Below are 22936 nucleotides of genomic sequence, written 5' to 3'. Positions count from 1 at the left end.
CACTGGACACCACTTTTCTCCTTCCCAACATGTAAAAACAACATAGCCACAGGTGAGCAGATTCTTTTTGTAGGAAATGTGGAAGGAATGCCCAGTTTTCCCTTGAGAGACAATACATAACAAACTGTAGAGCTGTGGCCTGCATGGCATTATCCAGCTTAGTTTGAGGGGAAAAAATAGTGGCATAAAATCAGCTTATTTTTTAAGCCCAGCTGGAAACTAGTGGGAATTCATCTCACCAGATAAGGCCATTATAAAATATATCAGGCTTCATCACATATATTGGGAGGCAGAAAGAATTTATTGCTTTATTGCAGAGGCTTGAGTTGATTCAGTCACATAACATAGATGAAGGCCTCAATCTGTGTGCCTTCTGTGCCTTGTATTAACAAAATACTTACAAGTAATTAAAAAGCCCCACAAAACAAAACCTGTGGCATATAAAACACAGCTTCAGAGTTGCCTTGACCTGCATTATCTTTTACTGTACAACCCTTTGTCTCTCCCCCTAAGAAAGCAGTACATAATCTTTTAAGAAAATCAACTCTAACTACTTTGTTGTATTAAATCTAATTACTTTCAGTTGGATTTAATTAGTTTTTGTCTAGCAGTGCTTCTCAACTGCCCCAGAGGAAGGGCTCTTGGCCCATGTGCTGTGACACCAGGTTGGGGACAGCATGGGACAAGGTGAGGGATGCTCCTGGAGTGGCGACATCCTGGTGGGATGCACAGGAGTGCTTTGGGTTGCAGGGCAGAGAGGCCTCACCTGGTCTCTCCTCTGTGGCCTTGGCAGCATATTCATGGAATTTTTCAGTTGTGCTCACGTGGAAGTCGTGGCTGCCAGCCAAGAGCTCAGGCAGAAACAGCCCTGTTGTTAATGATTGACTGGTGAGATAATGAAATAGCCCAGCCCACTATTTGCTTGCTTTCCTTCTCCACTGCTGCTGTACTGCTGCTGTGCACCAGAGTACCATAAATCCAGGACAGTGTCCAGCCTGTGACAGCCACCCTGCAGCCGTGATGCCTACAGAACCACCTCCTGCCCCAGAGACATCCCAGTGATGTGGTGACCAGGTGAGAGATGGGAATTGCCTCTGACACTTGGGAGTGCATTGAGAACTCTTCAGGCTGTGATCTGCAGAAGTTCTGCTTCACTGACTTTGAGATCTTTCCTGTGGGCACAGCTGGAATGTGGAACCAGAGCACTGGCTTCTGTTTTATAAAGAGAATATTGGAGGTAGAAAATTTGCACTGTCTGTACTCATTGTGAACATGCCTTCAGATTGCTCAAGCTAACAGGTAACCTGGTATATGCAAGGTCTCTCTGCCCATGGCAGGGAGGGTGGAACTGGATGAGCTTTAAGGTCCCTTCTAACCCAAACCATTTTGTAGTTCTATGATTCTAACAAAACCAATCAACATCTCAGTGTGTATTTTAGATGCTTGTACCTGGTACATATTGTCTCCAGCAGTTGCTGTGCTCTCTATTTGTGTATTTGCTTTATGCAAGAAAAGAATGAAAAGAACATTCTGGTTACAGTTGCTTATATTGTGTTTGCTGTAAGTCTGGAGAACAGTGGTTCTGCTGATCCATGGTCTAAGTAACTGCTCCTTAGCCTGTGGATAAGTACATGTGTTTGGGGAGGGATTCAGTGAGATCCCAGGTGCAGACCTTTGAGGATCACAGTGCGTGGTGGATGAGCTCACTCATCTTTCCTGACAAGCAGATTTTCCTTCATCTCAGCAGTGTCCTTTGAGCAGCTGGGGGACACCACACATGTCCTTGGACCTCACAGGGTTTGATGCAGAGTTTGTGTGATACATAGGTTTGGGTGCTTGAGATGCACCTGGCCATGCCAGGTGCTTTTGGCATTGTGGCACACGTGCCAGTGTGTGGGTGCTTATGGCATCGTGGCAGCCATTTAGAGGTGGTTTGGGAGGTCTCACCAAAAGAGGAGGTGCAGAGTGTGCCTTGTCCCAGCTCAGCAGCATGGGGCAGGCAGAGCCAATGGTCCCACTGGGGAGGGGAGACTTAACATATTGCAAGAGCCTGTCTAGGGCCAGGCATGAGCTGGTGGATGGTGGTGTGAGAAGAAAGAATCATGTTGGACAAACAGGTGTCCAGGTGCTCTGTTTTCTATCAATCCTTTCTCCCCACCAAGGGCTGACTCAGCTTTCATGTGCCTTGCAGAGCATCTGCTGCCAAAGTCCATGTGTTCCCATCTGAGAAACTCTTCTGTAAAAGACAGCCTGGAAACAGAGGAAGGGGCAGGATGTATCTTGGAAAATATTAAACCCCCATTTTGAAATGTTTAACTTGGGGCTGGAAGCTGTCTTAGGCACACATGATTGCACCAGGCCACCTGAACTTCAGGGCTTGTCCTTGGGATCTCTGACTGTGAAATATGCCATTTTCATAGGGAAATATGTGAATGTAACTAATACTGGCCCTGCCCAGCTCCATGGGGTCCCACGTGCCCCCAAAGAAGCACGGGTGGGCTCAGTATTATAGTCGGTAGCAAAGAGTCGAGAAGGGCATTTGCGTGCTTTCCGGCAGGAGCATTTATTGCTTCTCGACTGCCAAAGGTAGCAGAGACAAATGCGAACATGATCCCGAGGTTCACAGTTTTGTCCAGGGGCGGGGAAAAGGCAGGACTAGGGAACAGGGACCAATGAAGAAGCTCTGAGGGAGTGACGAGGAGATAGAGGCTAACAGCCAACCGGGGAAATCCAAACTGGGATACATTAACATAACAGAACAATGCCTCTTGGGAGAAGCCTTTTTTGGTCACTCTAACATGAAGTGGTTCTTGGGGTACTAGGGACTTGTCTTACTGAAAACTCTCTCTCCCTTGCAATGTATGTTCACCGGCCACCACAGGTAACAAAATAATTGAGGACAGAACTGAATTTGTAACAGAAAATTATCTTTAAAATGCTAAAATTAACAGTGTGTTGTAGTGCGTAAGGGACCAATCTCACCCCTGCTGTGGACATGCACAGTCTAGAGTGTCACTTGAGTCTAATAAAAACATAGGAGCTCTGCTCTATCCTTGAGTGTGCAGATTATGTGGGGTTTTTTAGAATAAATAAAATCTATGCCTATGCTTAATAGGTCAGGTAAGGCATCTGGCAGGTAGACATTTTACACAGAAAATAGCTGCCTTGGTACAAATGTACTTAGTGATCCTCCAACACAGGCAATGTTTGCATTGATGGTTGATTGCAGGTTATAGAGGACTAATTTGGGAACTCAGAGGAGAAGTTTCTGTAGAATGGGTTAAATGTAGAAAGGCAGGTCTGCAAAAACTCACACCTTTCTGTTTGGGTGGGGTCTAGTTGGTATGAAGTGCTACAGATAGGGAATCACTTGGTCCCTTGTTTGTATGTACCCAGTAGATCCTCTCACTGAAACTGCCACTGCTCTCTGAATTACTCACCTGTCATCAGAAGTGAATACCTGTCCTGGCATCACCTGCTTTGGGAAAGTCTCCCACAAAAGCTCGGAATGCTGCATTTTCCCAGAATTGAATTAATTTCCCCCAGCATTCTTCCTCTGACATCTCCTGCTAGTTTTGCAGTATGTCTGGAGGGAGGCTGAAGGAGGGTGGAGTTAGTTTAGATATTGGGAAGAAATTCTTCCCTGTGAGGGTCATGAGGCCCTGGCACAGGCTGCTCAGAGAAGATGTGGCTGCCCCATCTGTGGAAGTGTTCAAGGTCAGGTTGGATGTGGTTTGGAGCAACTTGGTCTAGTGGAAGGTGTCCCTGCCCATGGCAGGGTGTGAAACAAGGTCCCTTCCAAGGACCCTTCCAACCCAAACCATTCTGTGCTGCTCCCAGGGGTTTGATTTCTGCCCCTAATTCTGAACAACCCCCACCCCACCACTAAACCTGCTCTAAAGTAACTATTGGATATTTCCAGATTATTTTTAACTACTAATCCACGTTTTCATTTTTTTGTTGTGGAAACCAGTGATACATTTAGTGAGATTAAGCATAAATGCTTGTGAATCCTGCCCAAATGAAAGCTATGGGAAAATACTGGAATGCAATATTTGCCAAAGGAACAGAGCAGTCTAATATATTATTTCCTGTGTTTATTTGGTGGTTTCTTCTTGTTCCAGCGAAATGTTCTGTAGTAATTGGATATTGCATTACTGTCTGCCCCAGCCCAAAGGCAGGCACAATTATGTTTAACATCTGGATGAATTAGACTGAAAACAGACATCCTCTGGAAAGGAATCGTTTCTGTCTCCTATGTTAAAATAAGAAAGAGCTAATGGCTTTTTAAAAATACCAAATTAATTGATAAGACTTCATGATTTGTATGCAAGAAAATGGAAGTGCTAAGATGGTTTGCTAATTTTATTTTAGATTGCTGCTATGAAAGAATGGAAAAGTTTTATGATTTTCTGAGGGTAATAAAGTATTAAAAAAAATTAATTTATAGTTAGGAGGAGTGCTGAGAAGGTGAGAGGCCTGGGCTATGCTCCTGCTGTGGGACTCAAATGATTTCATGATAAGGCAGAGTCCTACTGGTGTGGCAGTGTATGATTGAAATTTGTTAGATATAATCTGAGATACTGGGAGCTTCTTTTGTTAGAGGAAGTGCCACTTTCACATCTGTGCTCACTTTCTCTTTGTTTTTCTCATGTTTTCAGTCTCCTCCTCACCTCTGTTCAGTGCTTGGAAGTTTTCCACGTACCACAAGGTAAATCCTGTGCTCTCCTGTTCTCTGGGGTAATCTGGGTGAGCCAGCTTGACCATGTCACCCTCTGCTCTGGGAAGGTCTGGTAGGAATCTCTATCCCATATTTTACCTGTTGGTATTCCCTAGATGGAAATGACTTTGGGAATGTAGTGAAGAGAGTGTGCTTCTGTATCTTCATGAAGTTCATAGCACACAGTCTAAAGCTTGCAAAGTTCAGCAGAAAGCTTCTTAGTACATTTAGGGACCAGAGAATGAATTTTTTGATCCATCTGAAGCCATAATTTAAATTATACAAACACATACATTTATATATGTAAATTATATATATATAATCCCACTTCATTAAGGCGAACTGGACACTGCTCCTTCCCCAGCCAGTGCCTCTGGATCCATCCTTATTTAAAACTGGAGCTGCAGCAGGAATGTTTGTTCTCATGGTATGTTTGTCTGTGGAAAGCATAACTACAATATGTAGAAATTGGAATCTGCAGTGTTCTGTCAAGGACTCTTGGACTGCAATTACAGAGCCGTTCATAAAGCTTCTGAGAATAATTTTATATTAGAGTAAAGCATATGTAGGTGCCAGAAAACCACAATTCTTCAAAGATTAGATGACTTCATGATATTTCCCAACCAGCCAACACTCACTGATAAGTTTGAGTGAGCATCAGCTCTCCCAGAGCTCTGATAAAGCTGGAAAAGGCAAATTCTGATCCTGGAAGTGCTGGGCATACATTGGGTTTGGGATGTGTGGCAGCTGGTGAAGCTGCCTGTGTTGGAAGCCGCACAGGATGAGGAGCCCGGATCCCCGGCGGGGGGAGCGAGAAACAGAAATCCAAACCAATATGGTTGATAAATGAACTCCCTTTTATTAGCAGTCTAAAGGCACTTATATAGTATACCAGCTTGTTAGCTCCTAAGTGGCTTAAAGCTTATCAAGACACATTTCTATTTCTACATAATTGGACTACATTGGCAAGTTTCCACAGTCTTGTTATGATCAAAAGAATTTTGTGCTCAACTCCTTTGTATCACTCCCGGATAGCACAGCTGCAAGTTTTTCACTCCCTATCTGTTTTCTCAGGCTGTTTGTTTCCTTCACACAGGGACTTTCCCATGGAAAATGTCTCTCACACACACAAGCCTAAAAACCTCCAGCCCTATTGCTTGCACAGTTCTTTTATTGATCCCAATAATTCTATTCCCCAACATGCCTGTTATAAGCACTTGTTTTTTTCTAATTATAGGCAATTAATAATGAACATGTTTTTAAAACTGTGCTTGCAGTTTTAAAATTTGCTAACCAGCTACCAACTCATAGGATTCTGGACTAAAACCATGACAGTGGAAGGAGATGTGGAACTGGATTACTCCTATTTAAAGGCCAGTTTCTTCTCTTGTGAGCTTGACTTGCTGCCTAAGCTGTAGGAAGCTCAGTGCAGCTAGGAGTAGGTCAGAGGGACTATAAGAATTTTATTTTTCTCTGATGTTTCTTGGACAGCCTTACTGGGAAACAAGGTACAAACAAGAAAAACGTCAACAAGGTATGTCGCGGGTTGGGTTTGTAACCGGGCAGAAACACCAATTAAGTGTAGTGGTTTGGTCTAAAATACTCATTACTGTTTATCTTCTGTGAGATAAGAATTAGGAGAAATGCAAAGCAGGCACCAAACTTGAAAGAATATAAAGAAGTTTATTAACAGACCTAAAAGAAAGAAAAGAAAAAAAAAAAACAAACAACAAAACACCTTCAGAACTCTCCTCCTCCCCCTACCTTCCTCCCTTCTCCCACTGACAATGTAAAAAGACAACCCTTAAGATGTTCAGTCTGTTTACCACTTCCATAATAACCTTGTTCAGTCCATTTAGAAAGAGAAGTCTCTTCTTGCTCACAACGAGACAGCCGCCCACTTCCAAATATTGTTCAGTCCATTTAGGAAGAGGTCTCTCTGCTCGCATGCGAGTCCCTTCCCCCGACTGTGGGATATGCCCAGCCCTTGCCCTGGAGGGATCTCTGCTGAGACAAGAGATTTTGCAGTTGCCCAGCAGGACTCCCTAGAAAGGCAACCACTTCTTGGGTCATGGCGAGGAAAAGTGGACCCACAATCCTTTGGGAGACACTATGCAGATCTTTCTGTAACCCATTGGTCTGTCCCAGACCCTCTGTAACCCATTGGTCCCCCACTGATCCCCTGTATCCCTATAAAAGGAAGCCCCCTGGCTCTGTGGGGAGAGAGAGCTCGTCCCTGGCTTTCCCCTTCGCCGGAGGGGACCGACAATAAAGCTACCTTTGTGCGGAACCAGCCACATGGGCCTCCTCGTCTCTCTCTGGTCTGGTTTGGCCTGGAGGTGCCCTGCAGAGCTGAGCTGAAATCACAAGCTGATAATCACCAAAGAGCTGACAGCCTCTGCAAGGGCCATCCTGCCAGCAGCTGAGAGGAAGACACTGGGCCTCGGGAAGGCGATCCCTTTCAGGACCATCTCTCTGGACCGGTCACCTCTTCCTGGGTCAGAGCTACTGACCCCACCACCAGCTGTAATACCCGACTTGCAGCTTTTCCCGCAACTGCTTTCGAGGGTCCACTCTTGAAGTTTTTTGGGGTACAATTTTAAGGTTGAGCCATTCAGAAACAAAAAAAACCAGAGGCCCTTCTCCTTCCCTGGGAGCAAAGGGTCTTCCTCATCTTCATCGTTAGGACTATCTCTGGGAGCATCTCTAGGAACTGAGGTTTTCTCCTTTCCCATGTGAAGCAAAAGTCCTCATCTGGTTCATCTCTCCCTGTCCAAACTTTTCATGAAATTACAGCTGCGTCAGCATCTGCCTATTGCTTACGAGTTGAACACTCCACCCCCCATATCTTCATGAAATTACAATGGGATACTCTGACATATCATAGCTTCACAACAGACTTTCAGCTTTAAGCATCTCTTTCTCTTCCCTCAGGTTTTCAGCTCTTCACAGCAATAAAAGGGTTAATCTCACCTCGGCCTTGCAGCTGTGTGGCTTGCAGCTGTGTGGCTTATCGCTGTTGGTCACCTGACCTCTGCCACTTTGCTGAAATCTTGGCTGCAGTGGGGGGGGGCGGTTCCGAGCCGCTCTGGCTGCCCACAGCCCTGCTGGAGGGTCATCCTGGAGCCGTGGCCCGGCCTGGCCTGGCCCGAGCAGGGCCTGGGCCGGGCCCGCTGGCCCCCACACGGGGCCTGCAGCCACCTGTCCCAGCACCGGAAACAAGAGAGAACTTGGGGGGGAGTTTGTCTGTTCTTAAGTGTGTATCACAGAGGCGGTCACAACTTTAAGTGGCTTAAAGAATTGTCCATCTTCAAACTGGCCAGCTGATAGGTTCTATCAGGTCCCAGAGGAAACTGTAAGCACCCCTTAGCAAGGACATCCCTTCCAGGACTATGCTTGCTAACCTATGACAAGGTAGAAATGAGAAAACATCTTTATTATATATATTAATTAAATTCCATTCTATTAATTAGTTAATTCAATAATATATATTAATTCTAAAGGCATATGCTTAAAAATCAACAGTGTAACTAGATTTTTTCTTTTTGATTTTTTGTACTTTAGAGTCTGTAATTTTTTAATGCTCTTGTGGTGTTTTTGTAGCCTGCAAAAGCAGTATGGGGGTAAATATATGGCATCAAATTAACTTGGTTAGATTTAAAAAAGAAATAAGGAAAATTATGATGACATTAAAAGGGATAAAATGGAAATGGTTGTGAGGAAATGCATACATTTGGGATGAAACCGTGATTTCTGGCAAAAGCATTTTTTGAGAAGCACTTACAGAGGTAGAAGAAACAAAAAAATGTTCAATGTTAATAGAATAGAGACTAATGCTGATGGAAACCAAGAGAAATTTTTGAAGCTGAATAAGGAAAGTCAGGGAATTCAAGGATAATGGAGAGGTATGTGGTGGGTAACTGCTCTAATTAAAAGATCAAACTCTGCTGGGTGCTCAGGAAAGGTCTCTCCCAGGGCTGTGAAGAATTGCCAAACCTGATCTTCCTCATTAAATCCTTGGCCAGAGATTGGGCCACAGCTCTCGTCTCCAAAAGCAGTTTACTTGGGCCACAGCTTTTTATCACCCAGTAGACATGTTAGGCAAATGCCAAATGTTCCTGTCCAGCACTGAGATGTCATCCCTATGGAAAGTAATGCCAGGAAGGTGTAGGATGGACCCATTCTGGCACTGTGGCTCCAGCAAAGCTCCCAAGCTGGTCACTAGGGATCTCTTCCTTCTCTAGAGAGCCTGGCATACCAGGGTGAGGAAGTTTAGGAAGGTTTGTCTATGCCCCTACAGAAAAAAGTGGATACTGAGATGCATTATTGTTGTTATGACTTTCATCCTCCTCTAAATTTCTCACAACACTTTAATAGCTCCAGAAAGCCTCAAGTGTGTATCCATGGGTTTTACTGGAAATGTTTACATTCCTTAAACTATGGCAAAATTTATTTTGTGCACACAAGGCATAAACCTCCTCTAAATCCCACTTAGGCTCGGTTTTGGGAGATTTGGCTCCCAGTAGAAGGGTAAGCCTTTCACTGAGCCTGGAAGCCAAATGTGAGACTTTGTCCTTGGGTGTTGATGCACAATATCCTTGGTGACCATTACCTACCTCACGACAGTTCTGGAAATTGCACTAAATGAGAAAAATGGGGGTTAGAGTCTTCAGAAATCTTACCAAAAAAAAAAAAAAATACAAATTAGCAGAAAGTGTGTTTTTTCAGTCAAGCAAAGGTAATATCATCTGCTATGTTTGCCTTCCTGCTTGAAACCTAAAGTTGAAAGTCCAAGGGGATAAAATTGTTGATTATAGGCTAGAAACAAATAATAACAGAGGGAAAGTATCTATTAAAGAGAAAAGGCAGAGAAAGAGAGAATAGTGACTTTCAGAGATGCTGAGCATAAAGGCAATGCCATCCACACTTTCCTGAATGTGGTATCCTTCCACTTCTCTCACCCTTTCAACAGTCATGTCAAAGTGATGGAATTTGAAGACATTTGTCTGAAATTTCTGGATATTTCAAAGTCTAGTCAAAGGACCAACTCTTATTTCCAGACATCTCATATCTTGGAGAGAGAGTCACTAAGAATGCATCCATGTTGTGCAGGGGCATGGGTTTCTGTCCCAGAAGACCTGGATGGAGAACAGGGAACCTGGGTTAGATCATCAACCGATGACCTACTGAAGGTTCCTAGGAGAAACTGTACCTGCCAGAGACTGCACCTGACTTCCCCAGCATTCTGGCCTCTCTAGGCTGCCCTGGGACAGCCAGAAGGATCACTGGCTAAAGCAAGAGTCTCTCAGGTGATCTTTTGTAGCAATGAGATCTCCTGGTCTGGGGAGCAGATGGGTCAGGTGCTGCAGACTGTGCAACTGATTGGAATCTGAAGAATTTCAGCTAATATTTACATCAAGTGTTTACCCTTTGATAAGGAACAGGTCATTCACAAATGTGGACATGGCATAATATTGGTAGGTTGGTCAAGGTGTTTGCTTCGCATTGTGCACACTTGTTCTCTTCTGGAGAACACTTGTGTACTGCAGTTTGATCCACATTAACAGCTGTGGATTTCCCCTTTATTTTCATGGAGCCATTTGTTTAAAAAGGGCAGATCCACAAAAAGAGAGCTAGGAAAGTTTGAACTGTGCTTGTGTTTATTAAGGAAAATGCTCATACTTGCTTCTGTGATGGGAAGATTGTGTTGGTCACTTCAAGGGAAGTCCACAAGTACAAAATTAGTACTGACTGTGTTATGTGCCAGGGGCTGTTTTTCCTGGGTTGTTGAGGGCAAATGAGAGGCTTGATAGAGAGAATACCTGTGTTTCTGATGGGTGATGATTTGTTTGGGCAAGCATTGTAAGTGCAGGTGAGTTATGGATCAATTATGGCACCTATCAAACTCTAAAGGAGGTCAAACAAGACCAAACTGTAATTATAATAAATCTTGCCCTTATAAGACAGGTAAGTTGTTCACTGAATGTGGTCTGGAGTCACTAAATTTTCTTTGTACAGAGTTAATTTGCCAGACATGAGACTTTGACCTACTGAGTTGGTTGCAAAGAATTCAAGATTATGCAATGCAAATCACCCTTCCCTAGAACAGAACAGGTTGATGTGGATGGAAGTCAAGTTCACCTCTGTTTTTAACAGCAAAAAACAACAAGCAAACAACTTTGGAACTTAATAGGTTGATAGTGGCTTATTTCTTCCTTAGGCATAGAGTGAATATACTTCCCTGCATCCCTACACTGTTAATACACTTCCCTTCATCTTTCAGTGGTTTTGGTTCTGATATACTTTAATTTAACATTATTCTTCTTGTTTTCAGTGGTTTACAATGCAAATATTGCATGCCAGTCTGGAATGTGCACATTGTATTCCAGCCTAGCCAGAATATTTCTGAGACCCAGAGACAGTGCAGTCCATGAGGGAGCTCTACCACCTCCCTGCTGAGAACAATAATGACATTGTTCATGTTAGTTGAGTTTTAAGGGCATTAATGATTTTCTCTTACATGGGAAAGAGAGGGTAGTTTCCACATAGTTCTTTGAACACACTGAGGTAAACGATTCTGCTGCCAGGGTTTAGGAAATATCCTCTTCAAAAGAACTAAGACATGTTTTCCAGGTGTGTTTCAGTATCAGTCAGAAGTTCTTACCTCAGTCCTCCAAGATACTGAAATTATATTTCCTATTATTTCTGGTATCATCATAAAAACTTGAGTCAAAAATTCTTCACTGTATTGCCAACTTCACCGTAAACCCCAATGAGGAGCTGGAAACAGTGGGGGAAAAGAGATCTTGCGAATGACTGGTATAGGAAACCAGGAGAGTACTTCCATTGATAGACATGAACCAAATCACAACTGTTACTTGGATTCTACACATTGCCATGAAAAGTTAGAGCCAAATTCTCATTGTAAATCAGGGTGGCTCCATTAACTTCCATGGAACTGTGCCAGCACATCCCAGACAAAGACTTGGCTCAGTCTATTTACAGCACCATCAGTAAGAGCTGCTTGGAGAGGTTCCAATGGCAGAAAAATTTGATTAAAACAAGGGAGATAAAAATGACAGGGAATCTGTCTTCTGTGTCTCTTGTGGAATGTGGCTCCTGTGGGGTTTGATCCTGTGCACCCACAGCACCTCCAGGTACCACTGAGCTCTCCCAACTCAGTGAGACCCAGCAGTCACTGTCATGGGCCAGACTTCCAGGGCATTCTGTTTGCCTAGGAAATGTAACGGCAGTGTGATACACCGTGGTACCCTCCCAGTCTGCAGTTAGTGTCACTGCAATCATTCAGCTGCTTTTTTTTTCTCAGTGGTTTCAGAAAATCCAAGGTTTTCCTTTCACCAAGTATCTAAGGTTTTTATTTCTTTAAATTCCTCAATACACCATGGTGAAAAGGATGGAGAATGGCATCACCAGCTGCTGAGGCTTCCTATTTCCTTTGTGACCCTGTTATTCATACATTTCATAGCTAGATTTTAAGTCATCTGTAAAGAGGGAGAGAACTCCAGACATCCTTGAGTTGGTTTCTTACTGAAATGTTAAAAAAACAAACAAACACAGAAAGACCCCCAAAAAGGTAGCAGGCAAATTCCCACTTTGTGGTGTTAGGCTGTTTTCATTTCCCAGAAACTAGTTAATTTATTTAGTGTGCCCCAGCAGTCCAAGTTTCATTTATAGATTAACTTGTGTATTTTGGCTCCCATCCATCTCTTCCTTTGGCTCAAAATTAATGATACCAGGACCAGTCTTTGAAACAATGCAGGAATGTGATGATTTTTTTTTTTTTTTAAATTAAAGAGAAACATCACCCTGAAACCTCTCTTTCTGCCAGCTTTATGAGGCCCCACCACAGAAATACGATATTGGGAATGGCAGATTAGTGTCTGGTGAGTTCAACCTTTATGAATAAATCAGATGTAATATTCTGGAGGGATCTGGACATAGTTTGTGTCTCCTCAGAAGGCCTGTTACTGGAGCAGCTTGTTGATGAAGCTTTTCAAGACTGTTTGTTTGCTTTCTTTTAATGACTAATCAGTTTCCAGAGCTGGTTTAAATGAGAACTACTAAACAAGGTCGCTGGCTAGCACCACTCTAGCACCAGGTTCAGTCTTTTATTTGGGGCTCCTAGTGCCTGGGAGCATATCAGGGCATTTGAAGCTGGCAGAGGTGGCTGAGAGTGTCACACTGTTGGTGTGAGAATCTTCTGCTTGTTTTCTCTTGGCCCATTGGGTTGCTGCTTGTGGAGATCCATTTGTTAAACTAAACCTATGGGCATCATGTACAGCAATCAGAGAGGAACAGTCAAGTGCTGCTGATAAACATGGGCTGTTTTCCAGACTCTGCAAAAACTGTGTATTTGTCTTACATGAACTCTATGCTGGTGCTTTTTCCTAGTCCATTTGGGGGTTTGCAGGAGAGTTCTGAGCTGTAGTCATAAATATTTAGCCATCTTTTAAAATCTGTGATTTGGGACTGACAGCAGAATGTCTCATCAAGATGGTCTGTCAGTCTGAAGCCACTTTTTATAGGACGCTGGGAAAGGTTTTCCAAGATGTGCCATGAGAATCCTCCCACTTTTTAACATATTTCTCTTTCATTTTAGGATCATCTAGATATTACTGCAATGTGACTGTAGAGAAAAATGTTCATTTCTAACAACTTGGTTGTGGATTTTTAAACAGACTTGGATTTCTGGAAATACTACAACATGAGGTCAGCTGGGAATGAGATAGAAAGATGGACACACAGGCAGGGTGGCAGAACTGGGAAGCTGGCAGAGCCTGTGACCTCTTCTGAAAATGATCGTATTTTGTCAGTGAAGTCAATCAGCAGCATGGACCATCTCTTGCACCTCCCTGGAAGGGCAGATTCTGCTTACAGCTCTTTCTCAGGAGGATCAAATGTTCCAGAGTACCCCATACCATCATGCCATGGTGAATACTGCTGTGTACCTCCAGAGCAGGTCTCGTACATGGACTCAGAATATGTAACAGGAATTTATAATTTCAGTGCTGCACACTTTGACCTCAGATCCCCCCAGCCATACAAGGCACCAGACCTGAGCACCCCCAACAACTCTCATAGCACTAGTCTCACAGATCACTGTGGAATCACTCCTAACCAAAGGACTTCAAATCAGGAACCTCTAGCCCTGGCAGCACCTCCACCATTCCCTCCCACGCAACTTGACAGCTATAACATCACTAATAGACACTTGGAAAAGTCAAGAGGGAGACAAGGCTCTGTAGGGCACACTGAGTGTAGTGTGCAGCCAGCTCCTGGTACACAGGACAGCCAGCTGGCAGATAGGGATGTACCGTGGAGTCAATGCTGGGATGCAGTTACCAAGCAAGATGTAGGGCCTAATAGGGAAAAGACTCTAGAAAACAAGGGCCTTTCTTCTGATTTTACAAATGGGGTATCAAAAGTTCAAGGGTTAAAGATGGAGGAAAACGGAGAATGGAGCCCATCACAACAACTTACAAAGAGAAGTAATCCACACGTTTTCAGCAGACCTTCTTCATTCATTTTTCAAGAATATTTAAGGACAGACTCTGTGGCGAACATCCCCAAAATACTTTCTGCTTATAATTCAGTTCATGCTAATAAAATTCCCAAAGAGATGCGCTCCGAATCCTATCACCGAGCACGTTCCAACCCTAAAGGTGTTAATGGTAGACAGGAAGTCAAACAGTGTCCCTGGGCTGTGCCTAAGCCAAGTGCCAGAGAAGCAGCTCTGCCAAGCACTGTGCCAGGGCCCAGCCAGAGGAAAAAGTCCTTGCCCTGTGCTCAGGGCCTGCTGCATGCCAGGTGGCATTCAGGCATGGGTCAGGATGTGTTTGGGGACAGCTCGGAATTAAAATATATGGAGAATGCTCTTCTAAATGAAAATGCTCCCAGGAAGCTAAACAGTTGTACAGACAAAAATCAGTGCTATGATTCTGAAGGAAAAATTGTGAGCAGTATTAGTGAACCAGTCCCAAACCATCAAAACAAAGTGCAGAGATCACCCTTGTCCTGCAGCTGCAATGCTATGGAAGTGGAACACCCTCAGTGTGAGGAATCAGATTGGGGAAGAAAGCAATGCTGTGATGGCACAAGCCAAATGGCTTTTTTCAGACCAAAGGAAGATTCCACATCTCAGTCATTATGTGAAATCCAGAAAGCAAACCAGGGTAATAACAGCAGTCCCGACCTCAGCACCCATCTGGAACAAGAGGAACCTGCTGTTCAGCAACACCAGCCTGTATTTCAAACACAGCTCTCAAGACAGCTTCAGGAGGACCACGCTAGTGAACAAATAACCAGGCTGGCAACTCCCATGCTTTACTATCTTTCTGCATGGAAAACCACCAATGTCCTGCACCCCAACAAGCTCACCTACAGTCAAGAGGACTCAGGGAGCTCACCAAAGGAAATTCCTTCATGCAGCAGTGCTGCCTTAGCACAGTGTCTAGAGATACGAGGAGAAGGCCATCAGCTTCAGAGGAGCAGCCACCACCATCTGTGCAGTGCTGATGATCTCCTACTCCAGACAAAAGATCTTATTCTTAGGAATCCTGCCTCAGTCATGGAAGAGAGTTTCCAGAATGACTATATAGAGAAAATTAAAGTGGCTCAGAAAAAGGTTCTCAAAGAAACTTCCTTTAAAAGAAAAGACTTACAGATGAGTTTGCCTGTCAGACTGAGACAGAAATCCTCTAAAAGGCCATCAATTGAACACCTTTGGTCTTTCTCATTATCCAGTGCAAGCGAGGATGCCAAACCTGTTCCTTGCTCCCCTTCTCATCTAGAATCCTTGGAAAGTTTCAACAGAGATGAAGAAATAAGGAGGCCACAAAAAGGTCAAGCAGGGGGAAGGAAAAGGGTAACCCAAGAGCAAAAGAAACTGTGCTACTCTGAGCCTGAGAAGCTCAATCACCTAATGGATAAGGAAGTATCATGGAGTCAAGTTAGGTATGACATCACTGAGCAAGATGCAGTGTCATCCAGGAGAAGGGATCTGGAGAACAGAGGAAGGGCACTTTCCAGCTCCAGGACAGAGCTGAAACAAATCCAGCATGGTGCACTTATCGAATACATGGAACGAAAGATCGGTCAAAGACCAGGTGGCTCACAACACCTCCCATTGCATAAGCCACCCCTGCAGAAGAGGCTGTTGAATCCCAAAGGGCCTCCTGTCCATATTTCCAACCCAAATGGGAGCAGGAAGATGCAATATGATGAGGTTTTTTGCCAAGTTCTCTCTGAACAAAAATCACCAGATGTTTTTCCTCCTTCGCCTTTTGCTGCCCCACTGAACATGACCAGCAGGTGCAATCCCAATGAAGGGGACGGGAAGTGTACTAGCAAGTGTCCATCAGCTAAAAGTCTCCCACAGGCAGGTGATTCTGCATCTGGGAGAGCTCCTGAGAGATCAAAATCCACTCCTTCTTCCACACAGGTAAGAAACCAGTACCTAAAGGGGGCCTAAAAAAGTCAGAGGGACTCTGGCACTTGGAAGATGCATTTGCACAGAACATGTGCTGTATGCAGGATGAGGCTGTTTGTGCTCCAGCAGTCATTATTGTTCATGACAGCAACTTCATTAGAGCCCTATCCCAGAAAAGGTGATTATAGGGAGAATTTTATAAATGACCAACCTTTTTTGGCTCCTGAATTTGAAAGACAGTAGCTGTCAATATTGTTGAGGAAAATAAAGAAGATAAAGGGTCAGAAAATAAATAATTTAACATACCACTAAAATTACCCTACTGAAGAGACTGACAAACTTCCACTAGTGCTGAATTTCTGAAATTTTATGATGGTAGAGGTATATTTTGTTGACAGCTGTTCTTTTGGTTTTCTAGGAGAAAAAAAAAAAAGGATGCTCCCTAGGAAGAGCATAATAGCAATTTAAATAATAAAAAAGAGATAGAGGAAAACATCCCCAAAGATTAAAAACACCCAACGAACAAAACCAAAACCTTTCCCCCTAGAAACAACAACAACCAAACAAAAACCACCCAACAAAACAAACCACAAACAAAAAAGCACAAACCTCGGTGAACCTACTTGGAGATCCATCATCAACTTCCCTTTCTGGGGATAACAAACATGGGAGTAAAATTAGGCAGCTGCCTTGCCTGAAATGCTGGTTGCCCCAGTGTGCTGTTTTCCCTTCCAGGAAACGTGCAGATGTGCCAGAGGTGCAGCAGCACTGTTCCGACGCTGTGGGAGCTGCCCCGGCACCTCCAGGTAAGGCTGTGGAGTTGTGCCTGGGTACAGCCGATGTCTCAAGCGTGGGACCTCCAGTGCTGCTCCCCTCTTCTCCCTCGGGATCCTTTGTTGTCCATATGGGAATATTCACCCGCTACTCTCTGAGTCAGTCTTTAAAATAATTTCTACGCTGTGAAGTGGGAAGTGCCGAGTGCCCCTGAGCAGCTGTCCCTGCACAGCGGGGCTCCATCATATCTCTGGGATCACAGCTCCCTCATCCGAGCTCTGGAGAAAACCACATTTCCAGCAGCTCGGATATGCCCAGTCCTGGAGAGTATGTGTGATCAGGACTGGTGTAAAAGGGGATTTTGGTGTGTTTTTTAAAGGAAAAAAATACTGTGCCATTTACACATCACTAACTAGGACGTTTGTGTTTTAACTCTCCATATTTGCTTTGCTAGTTTGAGGAGCATCAAGGGAGATAAACATCTGAACTCTGTCTCAGCAAGGCAGTGATGCTGACTCTTTTGTAGTAAAAGAATGTCCACTCTTTCAAAAATATCCCAGTGGTTTCTGGAGACTTGAATGGCTTATGAAAAAAAAATTAAAATTTTTCCTAAATTTCCTAGTTTAGCAGGTTAGCATAAAAGTAACTGAAAGCTCCAGACAGAACCATAACATCAGAAACATTTTGATCATTGCTCTTAAACAGTCTGCAAAAATATCTGTTGTAGAGGGAGTGTCTCAAAAGGAATTGTCTTCTTTCTTACAGTTTCTCTGATCCTGAGAAAGAGGGATCCAAGAATCATGAACATAATGACATAACTGGACATGTGTGTGGTCAGGAGAAAAAGGAGCAGATTCCTGAAACCTCTATTCCTGTCCCAAGAAGTGGAAGCAAGGAGGGCGCTCAAGTGGAGGAGGAATGCAGAACTCAGTCTCTGAGTGGGAATGCTGCACTCAAGCGTCCAGAGCAGCAGCAGCCTGCAGCTTCTCTGGTGCAGGGAATGCATCTCTGCACAGCATTGGCTCAGCCTCACCAAGGAGACAAAAATCCAGCCAAAGGTTTACTTGCCCAGGAAACATCCGTGGACATCAACGATGGTGTTCCCCTGGAAAGAAAGACACACCTGTCTGAAAGGAGGCTGGAGTCTCCTCAGGACCAGCAATACCAAGAGCTTGCTATGGAGATCATTGCCAAAGACAGTTCTCTGGTGGACATTCTCATACCTCATCCTCTTAGAAAAACTTCTTTGGACCTGATGGAGGGTTTGTTTTCTGTTAACACTTCCATGCTGGATAAATCACACAGGAAAAGAGGAAAAGTACAGCATGTGCAGGAGAATGAGTAAGTAGACAAAACCAATTATCTAGCACTTTGGTCTATTTTACTGTATGGATATCATGTACATACTAGTAGTAAGATGAACTTGAACACATTGTTTTATTTTTGTTTCATTAGAAAAATATTTAGCTCTCTGATTTACATACCAAGAAATATCTGAGGCTAAGGGTATATGATGGAAGAAAAGTGGTTCAGTGATCCCTTACTAAAGGCACTGTGACAGGCTGCAAATCTTTTGCTCTATATCTTCTAAAAGTTTAGAGGATCTCCTGTGGTGAGAAGAGAGGAGAGTGATCCTGAAGTCAAGATGTATAAAACCATGAATTTGATGTTTGTGAAGAAAACTTTAAGTGTTAAACACTTACACTGCAGGTGTTTATTTTCTGTTCCAATAGCAGGAAGAGTCATGGAGATGGATCAGAAAAATGTCCTAAACCTGAACATGAAGCCAAGCAAAGGAGCAATGATCCTGCCTCTAAGGGAAACCAAGTCCTGAAGAGGAACAGAGACAGCACAAACAAGCTAGATGACATCACATCTAAGAGAGTATGTAGATGACTATCACAGGAACCACTGTTTCTCCATCATGACAAAGAAATACTTATTAATCTCATTATTACTATGGATATTTTTATCCCAATAACATTTCACAGGAAACTTTGAATCAATTTTTTGCCAGTAGGTGAAGTCCTGGCAAATTGGCATATTGATCATAAATAGTAATATTTAAATCCTGCCTGATTTGACTCAGATCTCTCATATCTCATCATGAAAGGTTTCCTTTCCATGATACTTGTACAGCCAGCTCCTGTGCAGCAGCAGCAAACTCCCAATTTCACATTCAAATCTAATCTCAAAATCTGTAAAATAAATTAGAACTGGCAGCCTAAATAAGAAATATTCTTTAGTCTAAGAACTGGCAGCAGCTTCTGCACATTCCAGTGTCCAATTAACTCCATATATGCAGAGAATAGGGGACATAGCTGGACAGTGATAGAAGTATGGAGCTTGGAAGGGCGACTATGTAGCTTTGCAGAGTTAGGTGGGCTTTTTCCTCTGGCCATGCTCCATCTCAGCTAATGACAATCTGCCTTCCTGAAGCTCTTCCTGCTGTGCACATTACCTGCTGTCTTACTGCTCCTCCTGTTCATGCTGGTATTGTCCAGCTTTCAAAGAAGGTGATGGTGTGCTCCCACTCCAGTCATGAGGCCTTTTTCCATATAATTTCCCTATGAAACAGCCTCTTCTGATTATTTTTCTAGGCACCATGGCCTGCTTGAATTGCCCATGGAACTGACTTTTTCTGTGCATATGCTAAGTGAAATTCTAATCAGTTCTTCCAAAGCTTGGTACAGAGCTGGGACTTCATGCTCATGTCTTAGAACAACAACTCTTTGTAATCTTGTTGTAATCTTTATTGCAGCTCCCTTCTGACTGATTGGAAGCTCTCTGAGCCAGGGAATATGTCACCAGCTAAGGTGATTACAACTAATTTGCTTTTCAGAGTTTGGGAATTAAGTACAGCTTAGAAAATACTGCTTTTTTCCTCCCCTCTTTTCTTTCCTGTAGCTTAAAATTACATTAAAAGTCAAAAATTTGGCAAAGACAATGTGAAGAAAATCCATTCTCTAGAACTGAGATGGATTCTGTTTGGCAGTAACAGCTTTCTGTGATTTTTTCTTTTCCCTTTACAGTTGGAACTCATGGCCGGTCTCCAGTCCAGGCTGCAGGTGCTGTGGGAAGAACGGGAGCTGGTTCTCTCAGAAGCCAGGGAATGTGCCAAGCGGGGCGAGGAGCTGGAGGCCATGGTGCGGGATCTCTGCAAGCCAAATGAGTTTGAGCGCTATATGATGTTTATTGGGGACCTGGAGAAAGTGGTGAGCCTCTTGCTCTGCTTGTCCAGCCGCCTTGCCCGAGTCCAGAATGCCATGAACAGGATGGATGGCAGCACAGATGCTGAGGAGAAGGTGAGTGACAACAAAGGTGTTGAATTTGTTTGGTTCATTTCTTTCCAGGTGCAGCTATGCTCAGCTCATTTGTCTGACAGCTTGTTTAGTTCATTAGTTGTACATTATCTCAACCAGCCATTGCCCAGGCAGTGTTTATGTCCCTGGATTGGCCGTGTCCCCATGGCTGAAGCAGAGCAGGTTTCTGGTGAGGACCAAGGTTCAGTGCTGGTGCACAGGAGTGCAGAGTGAGCTCTGCAACTGGGTGCTGGGGGGTAACAGCAAAACCTTGAGAGGCTCCAAGGCAGAGGGGTGGCCTTTGGACCCTTGGGCTTCTCCTTGTGGAGTAGCTCCAAATCTGTGTTTCACAGGGCTTTTTGCAGGTTTATTTCTCCACTGGTAACTTCATTGTACTAATTACTGCCTCTGAAATCATATTTCACTAAATGGGTTTGTCCTAGTGAGCAGGAAGATGTGGTCATAACTTGAAATAAAACACACTGTAGTTTAACTCAACTAGCCAGCTCATTTTTAAAATGAGGAATTGTCTCATGTCACCAGGAAATTATTTAAACTCTTGTGAAGTCTCATTTTTGCTGAAGAAGAAAAGCCAAATTTATCCCAGAAATTATGCTTCCTTGCTGTCCTTATTGCTCTTAGATGTGTTTTTATCAATACAATACCTGCTGCTATCTCTTATTTGGAAATTGGAAAAGCACAGAGTTAGAAAACTGGGATTTTCTGGAGCTGTGCTGCTGCTGACCTTTATCTCTGGAGGTTTATCATAGTTCATACACAGAATAGCACTAAAAAGGTCCTTCCATGCAGTGTGACATGGAGAGCCAGGATTCACCTCTTCCAAAATGTCAGTTGTGTTAATGTGAATAATTTTAAACAGTATTTCATGCTTACTTTCACTATATGGTAGGCAGGGAGGGTGTTGTTTCTCTAGTATTACATTTATACTCTTCATAGGAAACACATTTAAATAATTTATTCAAATATTTTAATAGCATGCCTAATAAAGACTTAGTTAAGTGCTAACATTTTTAACAACCATCTCCCACTAACTGCATTTGCCCTCATGTCAGCAAAACCAGCAGTCTGAATCTTTGACTCCATTTTTAGGGTTTCAGTAGTGACCATTGCTCTGTGCTATATTTATGGGAAACAGGACGTTTTCCAGCACTGTAATCACTATGAAAATTATTGCTGAACGAGCTATATGAAAATATAGCTGAACGAGAATTAGCTAAAGTTAAAAGGTACTAAAATCCTGTAGAACAAGCAAGGCTCAACTCTTTAAAAGAAGCCTTTGATGAACAGTTACTGTCTACATCACAGTTATTTTATCACATGGACCTTTTAATAGAAGCCACTCTATCTTTTTAATATGTCAGTGGCACTCTGGCCACATGCAACACACAAAACACAAAGATATGTGCCTTAAAGAGCTTTTAAAAAAATGAAGATTGTTACAGGATACTTTAAAATGACCAGAATGTTAAGTATAGTGATTTTTTTCATGAGGGCAGCATGGGAGAAGTGAACCTTTATGGCATTTACTGTGTCTTTACTTTACAAGCCACAAGAATGAGTAATTCAATCGATAAAAAACTCAGGTGGAACACAAAGCCCACAAGAGGAAGTAATTCAATTAAATTGACTGTGGCTTCTAAATGAAGAAATAGAATCTGCAAGGAGTGATGGGTTCTCATGGTGTGCTGCTTTGTTTTTTGATTCCATTAGCAATCACTGAATGAACGGCACAAGCTCTTGTCTCAACAGCAGGAAGATGCAAAGGACCTGAAGGAGAATCTGGACCGGAGGGAGCGTGTGGTCTCTGGAATCCTTGCCAAATACCTGACAGAGCAGCAGCTCCAGGACTATCAACACTTCGTTCAAGTCAAGACCTCCTTGCTGATTGAACAGAAGAACCTCGAAGAGCAGATTAAATTTTTCAAAGAACAGTTAGAAAATCTCGAGCAAAGCATCCCTATCTAACACCCACCACCAGGCCAGACATTTTTACACGTTATTTGTCATGTTTCCCTGGAAATCCCCAGGCACTCTCATAATAGGGCTCAGTTTGGTTGATTCTTCCAATCCTATTTGTGCCACAACACTGACAAGTGCTTAGATGCTCTGGGATGCTCTAGGCACACTCTGGACATGCCTTCCACTTGGGCAGGCCAACTGACAGCGTCTCACTGCGTGTAGCAAATGGCCTTGTGGATGTGACTGATAGGATTCATTGCTCCTATTAACTTGGCGTGTATTTCCCCTTCTTCTTGTCCATCCGTTTCCAGATCAACATAATCTCAATAAAAGAACCGTACAAATATTTGCCTCTTGTGGGTGGGTTGAGTGTTTGAAATGAAAAATTATGTGGGTGCTCAGATTTGAATTGGTGATTGCACAAAGCTATAAGAAATGTTATGGACCATTTCAGTGAAACTCCTGCACTTGTTTCTACCGTTTATATGTGTGACACAGTAAAAATACACTGTAATGGAAGAAAATAATTATTTCCTTTCTTGGCAGTTGCCATCCTGTCTTTCCTGGCTCTGTGTAATCCTGGTAGGCTGTTCAGAGAAGGTCAGAAAAAGGGTGGGCTTCACTGACATCAAAGAGCCAATCAGTTTAAATGAACAGTTTTGGGAATCATAAACTCTGAGCTTATCCTGCACAGTCATTTGCAAAGTCCTT

At 43.3% G+C, this 22936-nt stretch overlaps 1 protein-coding gene across 13 annotated transcripts; it reads left to right on the top strand.

The window, feature by feature from the left end:
• The first annotated feature begins 938 nt into the window (after window positions 1-938).
• SHROOM1 (shroom family member 1) lies at window positions 939-22574 on the top strand. 13 transcript variants are annotated; one of them, XM_069029237.1, is made up of 9 exons: window positions 939-1074; window positions 4662-4711; window positions 12570-12624; window positions 13341-16181; window positions 16905-16975; window positions 17709-18284; window positions 18677-18827; window positions 19976-20248; window positions 21977-22574. In XM_069029237.1, exons 4-9 carry the CDS (start codon window positions 13446-13448, stop codon window positions 22229-22231), a joined length of 4062 nt encoding a protein of 1353 aa, XP_068885338.1. In that variant the 5' UTR covers window positions 939-1074; window positions 4662-4711; window positions 12570-12624; window positions 13341-13445; the 3' UTR covers window positions 22232-22574. The 13 variants fall into 13 exon arrangements, with proteins under 13 accessions (XP_068885338.1, XP_068885339.1, XP_068885336.1 ...); XM_069029238.1 differs by having other exon boundaries at window positions 12536-12624; window positions 13420-16181; XM_069029235.1 differs by having other exon boundaries at window positions 12536-12624.
• Window positions 22575-22936: the final 362 nt, after the last annotated feature.

Source organism: Aphelocoma coerulescens, chromosome 13, assembly GCF_041296385.1.
Source record: "Aphelocoma coerulescens isolate FSJ_1873_10779 chromosome 13, UR_Acoe_1.0, whole genome shotgun sequence".
Classification (NCBI taxonomy): Eukaryota; Metazoa; Chordata; class Aves; order Passeriformes; family Corvidae; genus Aphelocoma; species Aphelocoma coerulescens.
This window is presented reverse-complemented; position numbering and strand designations above follow the sequence as displayed.